This window comes from Trichosurus vulpecula, chromosome 1 (assembly GCF_011100635.1).
Source record: "Trichosurus vulpecula isolate mTriVul1 chromosome 1, mTriVul1.pri, whole genome shotgun sequence".
NCBI classification, from domain to species: domain Eukaryota; kingdom Metazoa; phylum Chordata; class Mammalia; order Diprotodontia; family Phalangeridae; genus Trichosurus; species Trichosurus vulpecula.
The window spans coordinates 448,247,813-448,273,250 of record NC_050573.1 but is presented as its reverse complement, the minus strand read 5'-3'; the positions used below and the strand labels follow the sequence as shown (position 1 = coordinate 448,273,250).

At 40.8% G+C, this 25,438-nt stretch overlaps 1 protein-coding gene across 1 annotated transcript in view; it reads left to right on the top strand.

Moving 5' to 3' along the window:
* Positions 1-9,713: 9,713 nt before the first annotated feature.
* The window catches only part of ACOT12 (acyl-CoA thioesterase 12), a 75,246-nt gene continuing 59,521 nt past the window's right edge, over positions 9,714-25,438 (top strand). Inside the window, exons 1-2 of the mRNA XM_036764717.1 lie at positions 9,714-9,953; positions 16,414-16,483. Coding sequence (XP_036620612.1) covers positions 9,803-9,953; positions 16,414-16,483 — 221 coding nt within the window. The 5' untranslated portion in view covers positions 9,714-9,802. The remainder of the gene's footprint in view (positions 9,954-16,413; positions 16,484-25,438) is intronic.

Here is a 25,438-nt window from a genome sequence, read left to right as displayed (position 1 = left end):
TTGCAGATCTAACACTTTAAATAAAAAGAAAAGGAAGGAAGGAAGGAAGGAAGGAAGGAAGGAAGGAAGGAAGGAAGGAAGGAAGGAAGGAAGGAAGGAAGGAAGGAAGGAAGGGAAGAGAGGGAGGGAAGAGAGGGAGGGAGGGAAGAAGAGAGAGGGGGGGAGGGGGGAGGGAGAGAGGGAGAGAGGGAGAGGGAAAGAAAGTCCACACCTGCGATTTCATAGGTGCAGAAAACTCTTGCTGAGTAAACTGTCTTTATCAACATCAGATGAGCAAACATTCTGCAGTTTGTAGTCTTAGAAAGTTACCAGTTGAACTCAGGTCTCCCTGACTCCAAGGCTAATTGCCATCATATTGCCAAGTCATCTCTCTCCAGCACTTTTTTTAAAGAGATTAAGTCTCCCTATCTTACACCGGCTGCAAGTACTGTGATTACTCATGGCCCATTCCAGTACTGAGCAGCATGGGAACTTTGAGCTGCTTCATTTCTGACACAAGCCTGTTTGTTCCCTCCTTTTTTTTTCTTTTCCTTTCTTTTATTTTTTTTAAATTTTATTTTAGACTCAAATGCCAGAACACAAATTCAGAATAGAGAAAAGAAACAAAAACATGTCATATACTTAAATACTGGAACTTCAACACAAAGGAAAAAAAGGAAAAAAGCATGTCGTGTGCATAGCAGAACATAAGAGAGGATTCAAAATGTACAACAATAGATTTTCATTTCAAAAAAGCCTATATGATAAATACTCCACGTCGTATTGAGAATTGTCCATCTTTGCTTCCTTGTAAGTTTTCTTTTGTTCTCTGTTGTGCACTTTTTTACTTAGTTCTTTTTTTCCCTCCCCACTCCCCCCTGCCCGCAAAGCTAAAATTAAGTTTGGATATGTTTCTCTATAGCTGTAGATATATACATACACATATACATACATATATAGACATGTACTTTCCCAAACAAATTCTACTCCTGATCTTTGTTTTTATGTTTGCACATATCTCTTGTTTCCTATCTCTCCTGCCTCTTCTACTTTACTTCTACCTGCTGCCTTGCCCTCCTATTACTTGCCTACCCCCTCCAAGGATCCCTCCCCTGTCTTCCCATTCCCATAAATTGAAACACCCTTCTATTACCCTCCTTTTACCTATTCCCTCATCCTCCCCTCTAAAGATCTCTCTCACTTGTCCTCTCCCCACTCCCTATGCCCCTACCATTTTATTTCTTCTGAATTTAGAAGACTTTTATATTCTTCTAAATATATATGGATTGTTCCCTCTCAAACCCATTCATTCCCAATGAAAGTAGGTTACTAGAACTACCAGCCCTCCTCCCCCAGCTAATTCCTCTGTACCAATTCCTCCTCTTGCATCTCATTTGTATAAAATAATGACTCTTCTTAGCTGTTCCTAAAATGTTTTACTTTTAAAATTCATATCATACTCAGGTTTTCCCCAATCTTTCTTATGAGCTACCCAATTATTAATAAGAATCTTAGACATATGTTTTACATTTTACATATATAAAAAGTAAATGGTTTGTCCTTAATGAATCTCTTATAATCAGTCTTTGGTATGTACCTTGTATTTCTCACGTCTCTTGTATGTCAAATCTTCTATTTGGCTCAGGTTTTTTTTTTAAACAAAATCTTGAAAGTCTGACAGTTGATCAATTGTCCATTTTTTTCATTCATGATTATGCTTAGCTTTGCTGGATATGATATTTTTGGCCAGAGCCCTAGTTCTTTTGCTCTTTAATATATAGTGTTCCAAGACCTATGGTCCTTTAATGTCTCTGCTGCTAGGTCTTGTGTGATTCTAATTGTGGCACCATCATATTTAAATTGTTATATTTTTGTTGCTTTTAACATTTTATCCTTGAGCTGGGGGTTTCAGAATTTGACTATGATATTCCTATGAGTTTTCCTCATAGGATTTCTTTTAAGTGGTAATTGATGGATTTTTTTCTATTTCTACTTTCCCCCTTTGTTCTAATGCTTCAGGACAATTTTCTTTAATTATCTCTTGTATTATTGTTTCAAGATTCTTTTTTTGATCATAACTTTCAGTTAGTCTGATTATTTTGGTTTTCTTGATCTATTCTCCAAATCTGTTGTTTTTCTTATAAGAGTCTTCACTTTCTCTTTTATTTTTTGTTATTCATATTTTGTTTAATTATTTCTTGATCTCTTATAATTTTGCTGGCTTCACCTTGTCCAATTCTAATTTTCAAGGTGTCATTTTCTTTCTTAAGATTCTTTCCTTTCATAATCTTCTTGTTTTTCTTGGACTATTTTTTTTAGTTTTTCCTCTTTCTCTGTCATTTTATTTTTAAAGTCTTTTTTTAAGATCTTCTATGAATTCTTTTTGAGTGAGTGACCATTTGACATTATTCTTTGGGGGTTTCTTTACTTCAATATCCTTCTCTGAAGATGAATCCTGCCTGATCTTCTCCGTTCTCATAATAGCTTTCTACGTCTGGATTCTTTCTCCTTTGCCTATACGTTTTTGTGGTAATAGCTTAATTTTTGTAATCACCTCTAGCCCTGGGGTATGGGGATTGGTGCCTCTTGCCCCATATCTTCAGTTCTCCCAGCTAGCCTGGAACCAAAGCCAAACCTCCAACCTCCAGTAAGTGCCCACAGCCAGGGGCTTTCTGCTCCATTGCTTCTACATTCACTGAGTGTGTGCTGGTTCCTTCTTGCCCCGCCCCTCTTCCCAGCACAGCTGGGTTTGGGGTTCCTTGTCAGCAGATACCCAACTCCCCTCACTATCCCAGGAGTAAAAGTTCCTGTGCCTGGGGCCCAGGCAACCCCTCAAACCAACTAATCCCAGGTCTTGCCCTGGTTGTTAAAGCCGATCCTAGCCTGGATGTGTGTACTCTTCACTGAGACCAAACCTGGTTCTGGGATTTTTCTTCTGATCTTGAATTGTCCCAGGAAGAGCCCAGTTGTGCCCTATTCTTATTTATTTTTACCCACACTTTGTTCACCCTAAGGTGCCATTTTATCTCTTTTGTGGGGGAAAATCTTGAGAGCTTGGAATTTTCTGACCTACTCTGCCCTCTTCCCAGAATCCTCTCCTCTATTCCCTCCTTTAGCAGCCTACTGGTACCCCACCCCTGGAGGCCTACCAGGCTGGTGTTGGACTTAATGGGGACACCTGCTTAACTTTAGCCCTACTACAGCTTAGACCTCTGGAGCTCCAATAATCCATCTGCCCCAGTCTCCCCCTGAAGCCAGGATCATCACTACACCCAGGTCCATGGCTCTTTCTACTTCACCAATTAGGTGACTCTGCTGTATTGATAGCAACAAAAAATTTCAGATGTTCCCTGTCTGGTGGCTTGTTGGACAAAGAGGATGGACAAGAGTTATTCAGAGACTCTAATGTGGATATGTACCTAAGGTTGATAATCTTGGACAATTTCAGCATCTCAGTTCCCTCATTTGAAAATAGAGATCAGGGCAGCTGTGTGACTCAGTAGATAGAGCACTGGTCCTGGAGTCAAGAGGACCTGAGTTTAAATCTGGCCTCAGACACTTGACACTTAGTATGTGACCTTGGGCAAGTCACTTAACCCCAATTGCTTTGCCTTCCCCCCCTCCAAAAAAAGTAGAAGCAGTGGGGCAGAAAGCCCCTGGCTGTGGGCACTTACAGGAGGTTTGGCTTTGGTTCCAGGCTAGAGGGGAGAACTGAAGATTTGGGACAAGCTTCTTTCAGATTCTCTTATGAAGTGATTTATGACTACTAAGGGTTTGGGAGAAGAAGGTCCTCTTCAGAAACTCAGCCAAATTTACTTTTTGAATTGAGTTTTTCTTGAGGTCAGGAGCTGTGTCTTTGTATCCCCCATAGGGGAAGAGTACATAGTGTCTGTGCAAAGCTGACACTGGAAAAGTACATTTTTATCAATGGATTAATTTGGGGAAAACACTGAGGGACGTGCCCATTTCCTCGTCTCCAACACAAATAAGCTATTTGGCTTAAAACCTCATTTCAGGATAAAATGATTTTAATTGTGATATACACATCTTTTCTACTACTATATTATTATGGTTGTTTTAAACGTACCGTTAGGCATCAGCATTACAACCAGTCTCCTATGTGAGCTTGTATCACATGAATACCATATAATAATTGGAAAGAAATCTCCATTATATTTAGCCAGGACCAAATAATTTACCTGAGATGCACAGCGACAATAATGGCCCCCTGATCTTATTCAGGAATGGAAGAAATGAAATACTATTTAAATAGAAACCTTAAAGGAGAATTAAACACTAATGGGGCTCTGCTGTGGGGGGGGGAGAGAGAGAAAGAGAAAGAGAGACAGAGACACAGAGAGAGACACAGAGAGACAGGCAGAGACAGAGAGAGAGAGAAAAAGAGGGAGAGAGGAGACAGAGAAAGGAGAGAGGAGAGAGAAGAGGAGGGGAGGGGGAGGGAGGAGAAGGGGAGGGGGGACAGGGGAGGAGGAGGAAGGGGGGTAGAGGGGAGGAGGAGGAAGGAGGGGAGAGGAGGCCCAGGAATGGAGGACTGACCCACAGCCTCCAAGGCAACATGATGATACAAGAATCCCCTGAAGTGGTATTTCTTACTGCCTTTGAGCACAGGATCACCCAACCCTGACTACTCCTTGCTTGACTTTTCCAAGAAAACCTGTTGGGCCAGTGTTCCATTTAGATGCTCAGTGGTCACTGGGAAAGAATCTCATACTTAGAATATCAAGAGCCAAGTTTATGGATGGTCTGAAAACTTTAAGATTCTGTAGCAGCCTTTTCCACAAGTCTGCCATCTTTATCACAGAAGCAGAAGAGGGCTGGAGCCTCTGGGGATTGTTCTTTGTTTCCTAGGTTTTCCTGGCTGAAGAGACCATTGTTCTGCTGATAATCCTCCTCCTACATAGGGACGCTAGTCCTCAGACAGCTGATGCAATTAGTTGTCAAGACTATTAGCAGCCTAGCCAGTATTGTCAAACCTGCCAAAGGTTGTGTTTCATTGGCATGATTTTTAACAACCCAGTTTCACCTTCAGGTCATGATGAGCCCAGAGTAGGGACTGTGATGGAGGCAGTTCTTCAAATGCAGTGTAAAAGTACCAAATGGATGGTATTGCCTTTTAAAAAGCCCTTTTTGACATTTTTGCTTAGAGGCCTAGAATTTGAACTGATGCCACTGCCTTTATTTGTATTGGAATGGGAAAACCCCAACCTTTCAGTGAAAATCTATGAATCTCTGAAGAAATATTAGTCATTACTTTTTTTCATCGAATATCAGTTCTGATTGGTCCTAGTAACCAACGGCCTTGATGAATCACCATTTGTCACCAGACTGGATGCCAAATCATGTTTGACTGCTTTTCAGAAATCCCAGCCACGCTTAGCGGACAAGATCCGCCACCATTCAGGATATTCAAAATTACGGAGCTCGGGCTCTGCCCAGGCTTTTAAAAATATTTTGAACAGTTAGAGGATTTTTGTAATAGACATCAAGCTTATTGATCTGCCTTCTCCCCCTGGAATTTTCCTCAGCACCTGGGGCCTCCTTACCTTAGAACATCTTCCAACATGTCAACCCCCTACTCCCATTGGGGAATTCCTTCTGGGGGCCTCCATTTTGGGGACTGGCTTCACTCCCTCCCCCCCCCAGATGTGCTTCTGACTCTCTGGACTTTGCCACCATCGACCTCACCTAGGTATCTTTCCCCTTTCCTCTTCCCTTCAGTTCCCTTCTATGTACTGTCTTCTCCCATTTAAATATAAGCTTCTTAAGGGCAGGGCACATTTTTCTTTTTGCTTGTATTTGAATCCCCATTCCTTAGCACAGTACTTGGCACATAGTAAGTGCTTAATAAACACTTTTCCCCTTGTCTAGCCTCTCAGGCTAGATAATTCAGGGTGACAACTTTGAAGGACAAGATTCATTGGGATACATGAGTTTTGTGTTTGTTTCAAAAAAATATTATTTCCCCCATTACTTTATGATTAAGTCTCAGCAAAACAGTGCAGAATAGTGGAAAATGTACTGGATGCAGAATCAGGGGACCTGGGTTCAAATTCTGACTCTACCACTGATTATTGGTATGACCCAAGGCACATCACTCAACCTCTCTGGGCCTTCGTTTCTTCATCTATGAAAAAGGGAATTGGACTAGCTAGCATCGAAGGTGCTGTCCGATTCCAAATCTTCAAACTTACTTATTGAGCAAGGGGAAACTTAGTGGTCGTGTAGTCAAACTTATCCCATGTTAGACTCTCCTCCATAACATCTCAGACAGAGAGGTTATAATGTTCCTTTGGGATACTTCCAGTGATAGAAGTCAGAGATGAAAACTCACTCTATTGTTGGACAGCTCTAGGAGTCAGAAGGTTCCTCATGGGGACTTGCCCCCTTTTCCTGTTGTTTGTATTTAGTTCTGTCTTTTAGAGTCAGGGAGGAAAAGACTACTCTCTCTTCCACATGTCCAATCATTTTTAGTCATGTCCAACACTTCATGACCCCATTTAGGGTTTTCTTGGCAAAGATACTGGAGTGGTTTGCTATTTTCTTCTCCAGCACATTTTACAGATGAGGAAACTGAGGCAAGCAGGTTAAGCAACTTGCTAGGACACTAGGACACTAGATTAAGTGACTTGCTAGGACATTAGGTTAAGTGACTTGCCCAGGGTCACACAGCTAGGAAGTGTCTGAGGCCAGATTTGAACTCAGGATGTTGAGTCTTCCTGGCTCCAGGCATGGCACTCTATCCACTCCTCCACCTAGCTGCCCAGTTGTTGTTGTTGCTGAGTCCTGTCTGACTTTTTGTGACAGCATTTGGGGTTTTCTTGGCAAAGATACTGGTGTGGTTTGCCATTTCCTTTTCCAGTTCATTTTACAGATGAGGAAACAGGCAAACAGGATTAAATAATTTGCCCAGGGTCACTAGCTTCACAAAGCTACTAAGTGTCTGAAGTCATATTTGAACTTGGGTCCTACTCATTTCAGGCCCCTCTGTCTGTGCAACCTAGCTGCCCCCAAAAGGGTCTTCAAATACCTGAAGGTATCTATTGTGTCCTCCTGTAAGTAGAAGCATGCTGTAGTGTAAATCATACAGACTTCTGTGTCAAAGACCCTGAGTTCAAATCCTAATTCTACAGCCCACTAATTGTGTCCTTGGACAAGGGATGAACTTGGAGGGGGGAGCTTAGTTTCTTTATTTGCTAAATGAAAGGGTTAAACTTATAACTTCTATGATGTTGTTTCTAAGTCCTCTCCTTCCTAGACTTACATCCTCAGTTCCTTCCATTTTCCATGTTTCAACAATCTGGCTAGCAACTGCTGTGGGGGTGTAAAACCAACAACAACCAGCTCGTAGAACACTGCAAGCCCAGTTCTTTTGATCTGCTTTACTAAGGAAAGCAAAGTTAAGGGGTTAACAATCTTACTTTAATCCAGCATACAAATATCATTCACTTAGTTCAGGGGAAAAAGCCAGCACCCTGAACTTCAGAGAAAATACAAACAAATTACAAACATCAACAGACAGACCTTGTCTGATTCAAATCTCAATGCATAGTTACTAGAGTTTAACAAAGTCCAAACATCCGGGTTTACAAGCTGGAGGGCTCTTAACTACAGCTGCCCAGAGTCTCCACATCAGCACACTGCCAAGAGTGAAAGCCCTAAGCAAATAGTTCTGTCTTCCCTTTTTATGCACTCTTTAGCCATCATCAAACATCATCTGAGCAACCAGAACTTAAGCTCTTACTGTTGGCTCTGGAGTTAGCACCTCCCTTCATTGGCCCCACCTGGAGCCCCACCTTAGTTACCAATTCACACTCACATAGGCTTAGCACCTAACAGATAGGGGTTTGGGCCTGGGGCTTAGCACCTAGTAAGACTCAATCAAAGACACTGAATTAGTCACAGGAAACAAAGGCCCAACTCTTCAAGGGCACTTGGTTGAATAAGTGCTATCCTCCATACACCATATATGACCTAATTTCATGTGCCTTACCATTTCGATCTCCCTTATTTCCAAGTATGTTCATAGAATCAAACCTGACGTTTCAGGTATGGTTGGGCTGGCATATAGTGGGAGTGTTAACAGCCCTTGCTGTTTGGCACATTTGTTGGCCAGTCATTTTTCAGTCACAGCTCACTCTTACTGATCCCATTTAGGGTTTTCTTGGAAGAGATACTGGAGTGGTTTGCCATTTCCTTCTCCAGCACATTTTACAGATGAGGAAACTGAGGCAAAGGGGGTTAAGTGACTTGCCAAGGGTCATACAGCTAGGAAGTGTCTGAGGCTAGATTTGAACTCAGGAAGAGGAATCTTCTTGACTCCAGGCCCCACATTCTATCCACTGCACTTAGCTGCCTATTTCTGGCACATAGTAATTAAGCAATAGTAATACTTAATAATTAATGCTTAAATAATTAATACTTAAGTAATAATTAATACTTAATTGATTATTCTGAACACTATGCTTCTAATAATGCAGCCTAAAGTTGCATTAGGTTTTTGTTTGCTTTACTTTTACACGACAGCAAGTTTCCAGCATACCCCTCTCCCAACTTAGCCCTCCTTTGTATTAAAAAAAAATTATTTTTAAAAAAATAATTAATCAAGCATTTATTAAGTGCTTACTATATGCCAGCACATGCACCCATAGTCCTGTAACTTTCTCAGAGAAAGAAGATGTGTATTTATCATCAGTTCCCCAGGAACAAAATTGGATATTGAAATTAAGCAGAATTCAATTGCTTTTCCATGCTGTTTTCACGTACATATTGTTGTCTTTAATGATACCTAGTATTATGTAGCTCTTTGTAAGGTTTGCAAAGCACTTTTTAGGTGTCATATGATGATCACAACAGTCCTATGAAGTAGGTGCCATTATAATCTTCATTTTACAGACAAAGAAACAGAAAGGTGAGGTGGTCTGCCCAGGACTGCACAGCTACAAAGTGTGTGTGTGGGGGCGGGGGGCAGGGTAAGGGGGTAGGATTCAGAGCTCAGGTCTTCCTGACTCCCACCCATCCCATCTTGCCCTCTATCCATTGGCCATCTAGCTGCCCCTATGCACACTTTTTACTCCATAGGTAGTTCCCTAGGTTCCAGTTCAGGGGTGCGGCACCTGCTGGCTCGAGGCCACTTGTGGCCTTCTAGGTCCTTGGGTGTGGCCTTTGGACCGAGTCCAAGTTTTGCAGAACAAGTCGTTTTATTAAGGGGATTTGTTTTGTGAAGTTTGGATTCAGTCAAAGGGCCGCACTGGAGGACCTAGAGGGCCACCTGTGGCCTTGAGGCTGCAGCTTCTCCACCCCTGGTCTTGCTCCGTCCCTCTGCGTCAGGTTAATAGAAAGAGTTCATTCAGTTGCCCCTGGCTCCCCTGGCCAGACCTAGAAATAACATTTATTTAATTGCTTATGACTGACTTTTCCCTGCAAGGACTAGTCACTATTATCTGCCCTGCCTTGTCCTCCGAGGAGAACTATAGTGAGGGCAAGATAGGAAAGCCCTAACTCGCGGCTCCTCACGCGTGGAAGCTCAGAGAAGGGAGGGAGAGGGGTCAGATGCCCTGCTGACACTCCTGGAGCTGCCCTTGCCCGGGAAGCAGCGGGTGTTGCAAGACTGGGAGCTGGATGATCCCTGCCAGCACCTGCACGCGCCAACTGCCCTTTGAAACCGAGGGCGCAGTCAGCCTGCGCTGCTTTGGGCATTTAGGCGGATGACCTGAGCCCTGCAGACGGCGGCAGGACGGCCCGCGACACAGCCGGCTCCGCGCTCCTGGGACTGTCGGCTGTGGGGCAGCCCGCGGAACCGAGCATGGAAGCCCCGGACCCCCAGAAGCGGCCGCGGGGCGGCGCCGCCGAGGTCCAGATGTGCCAAGCCATCTTCCCTTCCCACGCCAACGACCGAGGGGAGCTGAGCGCGGGCCAGCTGCTTAAGTGGATTGACGCTACCGCCTGCCTGGCAGGTAAGAGGGAGCCTCAGCCGGCCAGAAGGGACAGTGGGCGCTGCTGCTGGTGAAAGTGAAGGGGCTGAGCTGCCGCAGACACGGAGATACCTGGTGGAGCCCCCTCAGGGGCTGGCACTTACCTGGCTGTCTCCGGATGGCAGTACAAAACTTACACTGCCTTTACACACTTTCTCCCGTAGCCCTCTCTATCTGCCTCAAATCCGCCTCCCAGTGACCTTTGGCGTGGCCATTCAATCCCCAAAGAGTGAAAGAAAAGAAAGCAAAATAAGGCTGCCCCCTCATCCCCCCACCCCCGGCTGTGACCTCTCGGTGTCCGGCCCTGCCCTGAATTTGGTTTCACTAACAGGTGGGCTGGACCCTGCAGCCTATGACAGTCATAAAAATCCAAACAAGGAGGATGCACAACAGTTACTTACACAAAATGCTCAGAAAATGCAAATATCCGGAGAAATTTCACATTGGACATTGAAACTGCTTCAATTGGAGGCAACTGATCACTCTAGATTGATAACAGCCAAAACTAGGGATAAAGGGGTACCCTTAAATAACACTGTTTATAAGTATTTATTCCAGAAAATTATATTGGAAGCAGTTAGGTATTTATTTTGTGATAAGTAAAGGCCTATATATTATACATTATGCAATATGTACATGTGTACATATGTACACATGTACATATATGTATATATGTAAGTGTGAGTGTGTGTATATATATATGTATGTATGTATTATAGGTTCAAGGCCTAAATGGGCAGTAGCATGCTGCCAGACTTTCAAGGCCTTTCATAGTCTTGCTCCATCCTACCTCTCCCATCATTTCCTAATATTTCCAGGTGGCATTCTATTTCAGCCAGGTTTCCTCACTACTTCCCACAGGGTTGCTCGCTAATGCCTTTGTCCAGGCCACGTGCAGGCTTTTTTTGTTAATTGGGTAAATCATTTCTCCTCCCCAGGCTTTAGTTGGGGTTGAGCCGAGTCAGCCCTAAAGTTCTTTCCAGTTCTAACCTTCTATGATTTTTAGCAATTCCCAGGCCATGAGTCCAGGGGGAATCTTGCAAAGTAGACAGATTGGCTTTCCCGTCCCTTAGCTTCTTTTTTAAATACTTGTTCTTCCTCCTGTACCTCAAAACCCCTCACCTCCAGGCTCAAGGACAAATGCATGACTGCATGAATCTTAGGACAATACTTGAGAATTGAAAACTAATTCAGACCCATCGTTTTACAAATGAAGAGACTGAAGGCTAGAGAGGTCAAATAATTTTCCCAAGGTCACACATCTAGTTAGTGACAAAGTGAGAAGAAAATCTGATCTACAATCCAATATTCTTGCCAAACACCACAGCAGATTTGAGCCACGAGTTCTAGTTTTCTAATGTTATATGTAGGGAGGCACCAGGATAAGTCCCATGACCTGGAGTCAGGAGACCTTAATTTGAGCCCTGGCTCTGCCACTGTCAGCTGTGTCCTATCTATGAGGCAGCTAGGTATAGCGTGCCAGGCTAAAATCAGGAAGACTTGAGTTCAAATCCAGGCTCATATACTTACTAGCTGTTTGACCCTGGACAAGTCACTTAACTTCTCTTTGCCTTTTGGTAAAATTGGGATGATAATCTTTGTATGACCAACTTAACAGGCTGCTTGTAAGGAGAGTGAGTTAGAAGGCTTCTAGAGCCAAAGACAAGGTTCAAATATTACTACCCTGTATTTGACAACTGCACCCCCAGTGCTACTATAGCTATGCCTAGTACCTTCACCACAACACGTGTTACTATGGGTTAGGTCTCTAAAGCAGGGAGGCAAGTTCCATGAGTCACCAGAAAGTTGGTCTGTTTAGTTTCTGATCCCATTTCTAAGTGACCTATCAATAAGGCACTTGTCCGCCTTTATGCTAAAAGTTAGGCTCATTTTTAAGCTCATGTTATTTCTTTGGATTACCATGGTGATGTAATTAAAAAGCAAAGTGAAGGAAGGGTTTTGCCACCAATGCAACTACCCCCTGAAATCACTTAGTTTTGGTTGGATTTCCCACACTGGGAGACTCAGGATCTAAAAGAATCCAAGTCCTAGCCAACAGTTCCATGCATTAATAATAGTTATAACAATAGAGGAGATTGTCATGGTGTGGGGAAAAGAACACTGGCTCAGAGTCAGAGGACCCGGATTCAAATCCTACTTCTGCTGCTTGCTACCTGGGTAACCCTGGGCATGTCCCTTCACCTTGATCTCAGTTTCACCGTATGTAAACTAAAGGAGTTGGATGTGATGACCTTGGAGTTCCCTTCCAGTTCTAGATCTGTGACCAAAAGAGACCTCCATAATGGCATGCCTTCAGGAAAACAAGGATAATACTCGTGTCATTGCCTAAATTATGAGATAGCATCTCTTTTTAGAGAGTTGTTGTTCAGTTGTTTTCGGTCATATCTGACTTTTTGGGATCCCATTTGAGATTTACTTAGCAAAGGTACTAGAATGGTTTGCTATTTCCTTCTCCAGCTCATTTTACACATGAGGAAACTGAGGAAAACAGGGTTAAGTGACTTGCCCACCGTCACACAGCTAGTAAGTGTCTGAGGTCAGATTTGAACTGGGGTCTTCCTGGCTCCAGGCCCAGCACTCTATCCATTGCGCCACCTAGCTGTCATCTGGAGTCTTACAAAGTGCTTGTTCAAACCGGGAGCTTAATAAATGTTTGTTGACTTGAATTATTATTTAGCACTTAAAGCTGTTATATAAGATATTGTAGGTGGTAGATCTATTTTTTGTGCCCATTCTACAGATGAATAAGCTAAGTCTCAGGGAGGGAAAGTGATACATCCAGGATTATAGAGTAACAGATCCAGAATTCAAATCCAGGTCTTCTGGTTCAAAGTTAGTTCTGTTTCCATGGCGCCATATTGCCTCTTTGTTTGTCATTATGTATTTGGGGGGACATGATTTTACCCAATAGAATAGCCAAACATGAGGAAAGGAGGGATGCTCTATGACAATTGGACCAAATGCTGGCAGAAGAAGAGCTGTTCTGTTAGCCAGAGCTCCCTCCTGACAGGCAGTAATGCACGTCTAGAGCACAAGGATAACTGATGTTCATAATGAGGGCCCCAAGGCACTGCGAGATCCCAGACTGTCTTCTAAATCATTAAAGGATGATTAATATGTTCAGCTTAGCTTTAGTGTTAACTACCTCACTTTTGTCAGAGGCATCAGCACCCTTCCAGCCTCCCAAGTTGTAAACCTTGGAGCCATCTTTGACTTCTCTCATCCTCTGTGTCTCGTCCACAGCTTCACCCCTTCCTGTCTACTCTCACAGTCAACACTCTAAACCAGGCCTTTAGCACTTATGGTAAAAGGGAAAAGGCACCAGATTTAGAATTAGAAATTCAAATCTCATTTCTGCAATTTGCCATTGGGTCACTTTGGCCACATCACTTACTAGCTTTGTGTTTCTGTATCTGTAAAATGAAAGAGTTAGGCTAAGATAATATGCAAGTTTTTTTAAATTGCTAAATCATATGATTGTATAACCTCACAACTGGTAACAGCAACAATCTTCTTTTTTATAGTATTTTACTTTTTCCATTTACATGTAAAGACAATTTTTAAATTTCATTTTTTATGTAAAATTTTGAGTTCAAAATTTTCTCCTCCCTTCCTCCTCCAACCCTAAGATGGTAAGCAATTTGACATAAAATATATTTCCATAGTAGTCATGTTGTAAAAGAAGAAACAGAACAAAAGGAAAGAAACACAAAAAAGGAAAGAAAGTGAAAATAGTATGCTGCGATCTTCATTCATACTCCATCAGTTCTTTCTCCGGAGGTGGATAGCATTTTCCATCATGAGTCCTAAGAGCTATGTCATTCATAGTTGATCATTGCACAGTGTTGCTGTTACTGTGTACAGTGTTCTCCTGTTTCTACCCACCTCACTTTACATCAGTTCATCTAAGTTTTTCTAGGTTTTTCTGAAATCCACTTGTTCATCATTTCTTACAGCACAGTAGTATTCATTACAATCACATACTGTACCTTGTTCAGCCATTCCCTAATTGATGAGCACCCCCACCCCATTTCCAATTCTTTACACAAGAAGGTCCTTTTGCCTTTTTTACAGCACCAACTTTCTAACTATTCTCCTTTGCCCAGATCTTTCCTCTCTCTAAGCCATCTTGATTGTTTGAGAACTAATATTCCTTAAATACCATTTCATCATGTTATTCTCCAAGAATCTATGATACTTCCTTTTTACCTAGTACTCTGCCAGACTTTCAGGGCCTTTCATAGTCTTGCTCCATCCTACCTCTCCCATCATTTCTTAATATTTCCAGGTGGCATTCTATTTCAGCCAGGTTTCCTATTTCCCAAGTCATCAAGCATCTAATAAGTGCCAGGCACTGTGTTAAACCCTGGGGATACAAATAAAAGTCTGTTTTCAAGGTCTCCATTTTCAAGGAACACACATTTTAATGAGAGAGAAAACATGCAAAAACTCCCACTATTTACTACCAAGATAGATAGGGGGTACATTGGGAATGATCTCAGATGGAAGGCTTTAAGATTAAGGGAGATTGGGAAAGGCTTCTTGCATAAGGTGGGATCTTAGCTGAGACTTGAATGAAGCCTGGAGATGGAAGTGAGGAGGGAGAGTCCCATGCATGGGGGACAAAGTGAAAACTCTCAGAGTTAGGAAATAGAGTGCCTTGTTTGAGAAACAGCAAATAAGCCAATGTCACTGGATCACAGAATATGTTGAAGAGAATAAGGGGTAAGAAAATTGGAAAGATAGGAAGGGGCCAGATTATGAAGGAATTTAAAAGCTAAGCAGGATTTTCTATTTGATATTGGAGGTAATAGGGAGCCATTGGAGTTTATTGAGTATCAAGGGGTTACAGGGTCAGAGCTGTGCTTTAAGATGATCAGTTTGACAGCTGAGTGAAGGATGGATTGAAGAGGAGCGAGACTTCAGGCAGGAAGACCATCCAGCAGGCTATTGCAATGGTGTGTTGTGAAGATGAGATGCTGTGAAGGTAGAATCCACAAGTTGCCAAGTCTTGACAGCAGATTGAACATGAGGGGTGAAAGAGACTGAGGAGTTACTGATGACACCCTAGTTACGAGCCTGAGTGACTAGTAGTGATCTCAACAGTAATGTGGAAGGTAGGAAAAGAGGAGGGTGTCTAAAGACTTCAGTGTTGTTGGACCTGCTGAGCTTAAGATGTATATGAAACATCTGTTTCAAGATATCCAATAACATATAGTTGGAGATGTAAGCAAGATTGTCTGGAGGTGGCTAGGGATGGATAAATTCATCTGAGAATCATCTGCATAGAGATGATCATTGAATCCCTGGGAAATGATGAGGACACTAAATGAAATGATACAGTACAGAGGAAAAAGATAACTGGGTCCAGTAATTCTCTATGGTTTGTGAAGTAGTAGAGATTGGTCCTTGCAAGTTCTTCCTTAGCCACGTAGATTTTTCCTACCCTATTTGGCTGTTGGCCTGTTTATAGTCCCAGCCTGCACCATATGCAGAGATAAGCAGGTAGGTCAGTAACTTTGGATGCTCTTTTAAGTTTTAAGCAGCAGTATGCCAGAAATATTTTCTTTGTCATTTTCCCTGGAGTTGGACCCACTGATAAACACAAGGGTGGAAAGAAAGGAACCCCTTTTAGAAGAATACGAATGCAATATAATTCGTTGTTTCTTTTTCAGCTCATTAGGTAATGGAAGATAGAGCCAAAATTCATACAAAAAGTTCAGTTTTTGAACTAAAAAGTGAATTCGTTCAGTCTGTTTGCAATTTTATATTCTACCCCCTTAAACAAAATTTGCTTTTATATATGTAGTTAAGCCATCAGTGATGGGGTGGGGGGAGTATTAGTGAAAGCAAGGAAGGTTGGTTTCCCTGAAATTAAATAAAGGTGGTTGATAGGAAGTAGACCTTTTATTTCATCATACAAGGAATTCTTAAAGAGGGTCCCTCTACAAATGTAGTCCTTAGAGGTTGAATGCCTCACCCAAGGTCACATAAGCCACTGTGTGTAAGAGGCAGGATTTGAACCCAGGCCTTCCTAGATCTGAAGCCAGTTCTTTGCCCACTATACCACATTGCTTCTCAAAATTGACAGAATATATGTTAGTTGATAGAATTTATAAATTCGGCACTGACTTAATAAAAATTTCCATTTAAACAGGTTGATGCACAGCATACTTGTGTTAGTGCAGAAACCAACACTTGTATAAATTTAGAACCCTCTAACACAATAGTAACAATACCATGCAGTCTAAACATAACTCATAGACCATCAGAACAGCTGCCAGCAGGCCAGAAATGTGCCCAAAGAGGTGTCATGACTGATGAGGAGCGACCAGCTAGAATGAATTCATTTCGGTTTTTGTTTTCTCATGCTGAAATACATTGGATATAACAATCCTTTCTTTTGTCTGTTGATTTGAAGCTGAAAAACATGCTGGAGTCTCCTGTGTAACAGCATCAATGGATGACATACAGTTTGAAGAGACAGCCAGGTAAGGGACATGATGCAATGCTACTAACCCTCTTTCCTGGTTCTCGGTGATTTATTCCAGAAGTATACTTCCAGATAGTGCTTCACCTTCATCACTTGAAGGCAGCAGTTAAGTCATCAGCATAGTTAATTACACTGGGCTTCATTTAAAAGGTTTTAAAAACTCAATACCCAGTGAAAAACTGAGTTCTTATTTGCAATATAAAGCCAAGTTCCTAATTACATTTCTTTGATGAAAAATATCTCCAAGCATTCGTGAATACATTTTGGTAGTATGTAACTGCTTCAGGATTGATTTCCTTTAATAAAAATAATTAATGATAATAAGCAAACCCTCTCTAATTGTATATTTCATTATAAAATTGTTGGGTAAACACTAAAAGTGTCGAGGCTGGAATTTAACAAAGAGAAGACTGAGGCAATTGTCTCACTGAGATATTTATTTATTATGCTTTATTAAGGGGCATGTAACCTGGTAAAAAAGGGATCTTATGGCTAGCCTCCTTTTGTGCCAAAGACCCTGAGCATGGGCCAATGGTCTCTTCTATACTTAAGGGTGTCTTTCTTCTGACTGGCCTGACAGTACATCATTTGGCCCTACCCAGGCAAATGTAAGGCAACCCTGATTGGTGGATTTTAACGAGGAGGAGGGCTAATAATTCTCACCTCCTCCCTATTACTTCACCTTTAGGGGGCCGGGCTAATCCCCGGGATCAATCTGCAGCGAAGAAGAGGGGGCTGGCTTTCAGATGTGGCAGATCACATCCCTCTCTGATACCCAAGGAATGCTACTTGCTCCCTGAGAGACAGCTGCCTCCAGCAATCTTGGTTAGAAAAACATAAGCCATTTTCATCTCCCCCACCTGTTTTTTTAGACCACCTCACCCAAAACTTGATTAGAAGAGGCAAGGACACAAGAATCACCCTGCCAGCAGGGTGGGTGCCTTGCAAGCTGCCTTTTGCTTAAGACAGAAGCAAAAAGGCAGATAGATGCCTTGGGGACTGGTAGTAATGACATTCCTCAGCCAATTCAGGCTGGGAGTAGTCTCTTTTGAGCTAGGCTAAAAGATTGGGGGGAGGGCGAAGGATTTGCCAGGAAAGGGTATATTACAGATTAATATTAAATATAAAATGATACAGCATAATATTAATTTTCCTCAGTAGAAATGATAATTTTTTTCATGTAATTTCTAAGTGAGAAAGGGCCTCAGAGGTCAGCTTGGACTGAAGTACCTCATTCTACATTTTGAAAAGCTGATGTCCAAAGAACTTAAGTGACTGGTACCAAGTCAAACAGTTACTAAGAAGTATTTGAGCCCAGGAACTCAAACTCTAAATCCAGGATTCATTCCAGCATCCTATACTGCCTTCTCTAAAACAATCAATCAACATTTATTAAGTGCTGGAGAAACAAATTCATTTGGGGTTTTATAATCGTTTTTTAACCAAGGAGCAAGAGCAAAAAGTTTGATGGTTAAGTCAAATGAATTGATTTAGGAAAACTGCCAACACAGTATGGAAATACTTAAATACATAAAATATATATGTTCAACCCACTCCTTTGTCTCCTACCCTTCCACTAGCATGTGTTAGACTCACAGAATCTCAGGAGTTGGAAAGAACCCCGGAAGTTACCAACCTCGTCCAATCCAGTCCTCAACAGAAATTCCCTTTAAAACATACCTGATTTTAAGACCTTTAGTAATGGAGAACATTACTTCTCAAGACATCCCATTGCACTTTTGAAGAGCTGCTGCACAGAGTCAAGATCTGCAGCCAGCTCCTCTTGAGACAGCTGTCTCTGTTTCACAGTCCATCTCTCAGGTCCTTTTACTCCGATTAAAATGATGCTTTCAACTATTTCTAAGGGAATACAGAAAGAGTAAGTTTTCTTTTTTAGAGTTTTAAAAACTATTTTTAATATATTTTCAATATCTGTCTTCCAAACAGCATGCCTTTCACCTACTTTTTTTTAACAGTAGTCAATAATAGCTTGATATCTTGGCAGGAGGTCTCTCTCTAGCGGTGTTTTCCAGGGATCTAGTGTGTTTCACAATTTTTCAATGACCTGGACATAGGCAAAGATGACGTGCTTATCAGACTTAGAGATGACACAAAGCTGGGAGCTATCGCCAACAAGTTAGATGCCAGAACCAAGATCCAAAAATATTTTGACATGTTAGAACATTGAGCTTATTTGAATAAGATTAAATTTAATAGGGATACATTCAAAAATCTACCCTTGGGTCCAAAAGACAAACTTCACAAGTCCAACATGGGCGAGGCATGGCCAGACAGCAATTGTCCTGACAAACATCTGATGATGTTGCGGGCCAGAACACAAGTGGAACTTGGGAGGCTTGAGTGCTGTTGTTGCCAATTTATGATAAGAGTCAACCTGGGGGCAATTTAAGTTAATTTTTCCCTCAGGTGGCTTGATTGGGGACCCAGGTGTGGGCACCTTTGTGCAAGGAGAATATATAAACAGTTTTTATCTCCCGAGACCCCAGGAAACCTCTTTGTTGACTGTTTTCAGTTTCTTGCTTTTGGTTTTTACTTTTCTAGACTGATTTTGCCATTTTGTGAATTGCCTTTTACTTGGAACTGGGAGATGGGGATGGGGATGAGGATGGGAGTGAAATACGTTTTTATTAAAGGGACTTTTTTACAATAATCCATTGCATTAGATGTAGGACCTGATTGGAGTGGGCATTTGGTGGATATATATATATAATATAAATGATGTTATAAATAGAAGTCAATAGTGTGATTCACTAACAACAATCCAATGTGATCTTAAACTACATAAAGAGATGTAGGGTCTAGTATTAGGGAGGCGGTAAACCTACTGGGCCTGGTCAGATTCCACCTCAAATATTGGGTTCTATTTTGCCTCTCATATTTTAGTAAAAACAGTGGCAAACTAAAGGGCAATCTGGAGGAACATAGCCAGGATGATGAAAGATCTTTTAAGGATTGGTTGAAGGAACTACGATTGTCTATCCTGAAGTAGAGAGGAACTGGGGGAAAAGGCAAGTATTTGAAGGCCCTGACCAATAGAAAAGAGATTAGATGTGTTCTGCTTGACCGCAAAGGGCAGAACGAAGAACCATAGGTGGAAGTTACCATGGTACAAGATTTAGACTTGGTGTAAAAAAAGACTTCCTAACAATCAGAGTTATCTAGAAGTGTACTAGGCTCCCTCAGAAGAAAGAGAATGTTCCTTTCATCCTGCAAATTTTGGATGATGACTTGATAGATATGTTGTAGAGGAAATCCTTGTTTATTCAGCTAGGTGACATGGTGGATAGAGGGCTAAGCCTGGAGTCACGAAGACCTGAGGTCAAATCCAGCCTTGAGACACTTATTAGCTGTGTGACTCTGGGCAAGTTATTTAACCTCTGTCTGCCTGTTTTCTCAACTGTAAAATGAAAAAGAGAAATTCCATTCAAAAGAACTAGAGTGTACATAATATTTGTGAATTTACCTACCAAGGCACACAGAAAATCTAAATAAATACAACTACAAAACATTCTTTACAGAAATAAAAACAGACTCAAATATTTGAAGAGATATTCATTGATCATGGTTGGGTTATCCCAATATAGTAAAAATGACTGGACCTGTCTTTTTAGGGAATTCGCAGATGAGGAAACTCCTTCTACCAATGCAAGTCAGCACCTTTTCTTGTAATTTATAATCTTGGGGAGTTACCTGCAGGCAATGAAAGGTTAAGTAATTTACCACGGGTCAAACAGCCAGAAGTAAGACTTAAACCCAGGTCTTCCTGGATCCAGGGCCAGCTCTTTATCTGCAAGGATGTGTTGTCTCAATAAAAAGGACAATACTACCTAAATTAATTTACTTACTCAGTGCCATATCAATCAAAGTTATTTTATGGAGCTAGAAAAATAAAATACAAAAATTCATTTGTAGCAACAAATCTCAAGGGAATCTCAAGGGAAATCATGAAAAGAGTAGGAAGGAAGGTGGCCTTATAGTGCCATCAGTGTTACAAAACACTAATCATTCAAACTATTTGGTACTAGTTAAAAAATAAAAAGTTAAACAAAATTAAGTATATAATATACGGAAATCAACATAGAAGCATATATGGTTGGATAAACAGACTTACTAAGAAAGTGGATTCATTGAGGACCCCTACTCTAATCTAATCATTATTAATCACTTTGATATGATGAAGTAGTGATTATATGTTCTATATATTAAGCTTCAGAGCTGTGAGCTGTAGATTGTAAATTCACTTGTTTAATCAAGATAGTTAACTAGAGGCCCTCCACCTTGTTTTTCCATGTCGTGGTGACCAAGCCCAATGTGACAGAGGTGACTCACCTACATGAAAAGACCCCCAATTTATTTTTGTACCTCTGCACCATTCTCTCCTGTCCAATATGAGCAGCTAACCATTTTATGACCACCTAGTCAGTGGAAATATGCTTTGCTTCACACAATTCGTGACCCTGATAAAATATCATTTTAGTTTATCTTAGCCTGTGCATCATAAGCCAACCATGTAAAGTAACCAGATACATTTTTAAAAATATTGCTATTTAGTATAATGCAATAGATGTGTATTAAGTGCCTACTGTGTTCAGAACACGTTGTTGAAGACACATAAGATACAAGTGATATATTTAAATAATATTTGTCCAATTGTTCTGTGAGTCCATCTAAGTTTCCATATTCTTATTGCTAAATTCTAGTTGACTTTACTAACTTAACTATAGATTCTAGAGCTTCACCAAAGAGTTTTCCTGGGAAGTTTAAGTTGGCATCTAGTCTTTTAGTAAGATACAGTAGATTATAGGAGATGAAGGGAAAGAAGTCAAGCAGAACAATTAAAAATGTAGCAACCACATAAAGTAACCAGAAACATTTTTAAAAATATTACAATCCAGTATAATGCAAAAGATGTGTGTTAAGTGCCTACTGTGTTCAGAACACTTTGTTGTATGCACATAAGATACAAAATTTAGTTAAGAAACACTCCCTGCCTTCAAGGAGCTTAAAATCTAGTAAGGAGATTAAAATATCAACATTTTAAAAATTAAATTAAATTTTATTTTTAATTTATGAAATAACACAAGCATTTCCATAACAGTAGAATTTTTAAAAGATGATTGCACATGAAACTATGACTCTATCATGTACAACTTACTATTCCTTTTAAATATATAATAAAGTTATCAAGTAATTTTTTCCTTTTTTTCTTTGCTCCCCCCAACCTGAGAGATGGCTATATTAGACACAAAAATATGTATGTGTGTGTGTGTGTGTGTGTGTGTGTGTGTGTGTGTGTGTGTGTGTAAAATCATCCTATACATCTATTTATCAGTTCTTTTTCTGGATGCAGATAGTGTCTTCCTTCATAGGTTCTTTGTAGTTAATTCGGGTATTTATAATAGTCAAAATGACTCAGTTGCTCAAAGTTGTTCTTAAAGCAATATCGCTGTTACTGTATACAATATTCTCTTGGTTCTGCTCATTTTGCTCCTTATAAAATAATAAATTGTGTATATATATTATATTATAATGATATATTATAATTATATCTATAAAATTATAAACTAGAATTTGTAGCCATAAAGCATATTATTAGATGATAAATGTTTTAGAGAGTTACAAAACTAAGGTAGCTTGTTGTCAGTAGTGGGGTGGGGAAAGATATCTGCTGGACCTTTCTGGCCCAGTAAGTGACATTTGAGAGGGGCTTCAAAGGATGGGTAGAAATTTTATAGGAGAAAAGAGGAATTAAGGGCATTTCAGAGACAATGAATGGCTTGAGAAAAAGCACAGAAATATGAGCGTGCTTTGCATATGCCAGGGGCAGAGAAATGTCTAGTTCTGCTAAAGTCTGGAAAGTATGGAGGGGAATGACATGAAGTAATACTAGAAAGGTAAGCCAATGTTGTAGAAGTCTTTGAATGCCAAGCAGAGGAATTTGAATTTGGCTTGAGAACAGTGATGATGATGGTGGTGGTGGTGGTGATGATGATGATGATAACCTAGCATTAAGAAAGCACTTTACAAATAAGATCTCATTTGATCCTCCCAACAACCCTGGATATGGAGCCAGTTAAGATTTTGAGCAAAACAGTAACAGAGCCAGATCTCTGTGTAAGAATGATCTATTACTAGGGTTGGACCACCCCAGAAAACAGGGAAAAATTTACTAACTTCTGCATCTTAAGAACTTGTCCATCTTTACTATACAAACTGCTGCTTAACTCTTTTTATACCCACATAAGTGACATATAATAACCCATGGAGAGAAGCTAATCCCAAAGCAGTACTGACAAACTTCCAGATTAAGATAGGAAGTGGTTTTTAACCCCATCACTTCTAAATAGCATTTGCTGGTGTGGAAAAGTGTGAAATTACAGGCAACGAGTGATACAAACATACAGAGGGTCCACATCATGTTTCCTTGAGTCATTAATGATATTATAGTGAGCCAGAATTTCTAAAGCTGCGTCAAATGGATTCTTGAGGATCTATGCTACCTCTTTCACCCATTTTCCTTTTTCCAGGAAGAATGTACCTATTTACAAGTAAGGAGTTTTAAAATGGGTGCCATATACCTTCCTGAGGGGATACCATGGATTATTTTTTGTATCTTTTTCATTTCTAAATTCTGTTATTTTCACTCCAGTCATAACCTCATTAGTGATCTCTGGTTTTGCCATTTTGTGACATTTCATGTGTGTGTTGCAGAATTCCTCTGGGGCTATTTAAAGCAAGGGTGGGGAACCTTTGTTCCATGAAGGGCCGCTGACCTACAGGAAAAAAATCAATCTAGTGCCATTTACAAAAAATAACTTAATTTTGGTTTTATTTTCCTCAAAGAAAAGTAAAATGTTCAACTCGCTTGTCTCTTAAATTAAGAACAGGAAATATAAAACTTTATTTAATAATTATAATAAATACTGAAAATATACAGATGAATGAATGAATAAGGCATTTATTAAGCACTTACTATGTGCAAAGTGCTATGCTAAGGGATGAACATATAAATAGAAAAGTAAGACAGCCTCTGCTCCCAAGGAGCTCACATTCTATTGGAGAGATAACAAACAGAGGTTTACCTGCAAGTCAGATGGAAAAGTCTGATGGTCCTTAGGGTGCAGCAACAAAGCAGATATTAATATCTCTTCTTTAATATTATTTCCATTGATAAACTGATATTAATTTCTGATGTAGAAGCATTTGTCAGTGGCAGGGACTTTGGTGGCTAGCACTTTGCACTTTCCTCTCTGGGTCTTCAGTAACTATGGCTGTGGCCTCTGCAGGAGCTGTCACCAGGTGGCATCTCCACTGGGCTTGCTTCCCAAGATGATGGCTGAGGGCATTTGGCTAGAAGCATTACTGTTCCCAAGGCTCTCAGATTCAGGATCCTAGGCTGTGTCTACTAAGGTCTGAGAGGAGATGGTGGTCAAGGTGGTGGTGGTAGCCTGACCTGTCCAGCACATGATGCCTCCTGTCTCTCCCTCATTATGCTTTGTTGCTTCAGCTAAGAGGGTCTTTCTGCCCTGGGTGTGGCAATTGGTTGATAATTGGTGGGGATGGCTGGCCCCTTCTCCACTGGAATTGCTCTTCCAGATAATGACTATAAGGCCTAGGCTAGAAGAAGGACTGATGGTCTAGGAGGTGTGGCCATTCTCAAGGCTCCTATGCCTATCTGACTTATGGATGGATGGATGGATGGATGGATGGATGGATGGATAGTTGGATGGATGGATAAATGATATCCTCCACAAAAGTGTCACACTGGTGACTCACCCTGGTATGAATATGACCTTGGCTTATTAAAGATTATTCCAGGAGAGCATATCTTACCAAGATAGAGAGACTTCAAGGATATACCCAGTGACATACTATATTGCTGTCATTGAACAATCAGTCAAGGCAATTCTGAAGAAGTTCATGACTAATTTAGTCACAGGTGATAAATTATTAGCCACAGAAACTCTTGAAGACAATTTACTAAAAGAAGGGTTGCAATCTGTTTTTGTGGAAATAGCAAAAATCTTGAAGAAAGTACATATCTTTGAAATATTAAACAAATATATATTCACCCTAGGATTTATTTTAAAATTTTGTTTTTAAATAATATCTTGTTATCTTATTCTTATTTGCCTGTGAGAGTGTAACATCCTTGAGGGCCTGAACTGCATCTAGTTTTAAGGCAGAGGTTCTAGAGGATCCATGGATTCTTCTCTCCTCCTGTGGCTAGAAAACTCCCACTTTCTAGTCCCTAAATCCCTGAGTTTTAGAACAAAAGTTTGTCAAAGTGAAGATGATTTTCCCCTTCTCTGTGTGTGTGTCTCTGTGTCTCTGTCTGTCTGTCTCTCTGTATACTTTCCTCCCTAATCAGCTCAACCCTGTCCTGCCCTAGGCCTTCTCCTCTGCCCTAGTCTTCTAACAGGCCCTCAGAAATAATGGTTTAGCCAATTAAGGTCAGAGGCTGATGATACGAGCTGACATAGAGAGAAACATAGCAGGAGATAGTAGGTGAGGGAAAAGAAAAAATAAAGGGAGAGATATGAAAGAGAAAAAGACTTTCTATATGGAGTTTTTGAAATGTCATTTCACCATAACAGAATACAAGCTCCTTGAGAGAGGAAACTGTGTTGAATTTGTTTATCCCTAGTGTTTAGCACTGTGCCTGGACACAGTAGGGGCTAAATAAATGCTTGTTGAACTGAATTCAATTAAATCTGATGTCATAAACAAAAGAATTGAGACAAACTGAGGCCTGGGAAAGACCTTAATTTATAAAGGCCAAGGCCATCCATTGCATCCCCAGTCTCTTGACCTTTGTCTTGCCACTTGCCACTTGCCACTCTAGAGGAGAGAGGGAGGCTGATGACTTTGTACAGCTCTGCCTCACTTAAATCCAATTCAGACATAAGTTAACACATCGCCCCAGTGGTGT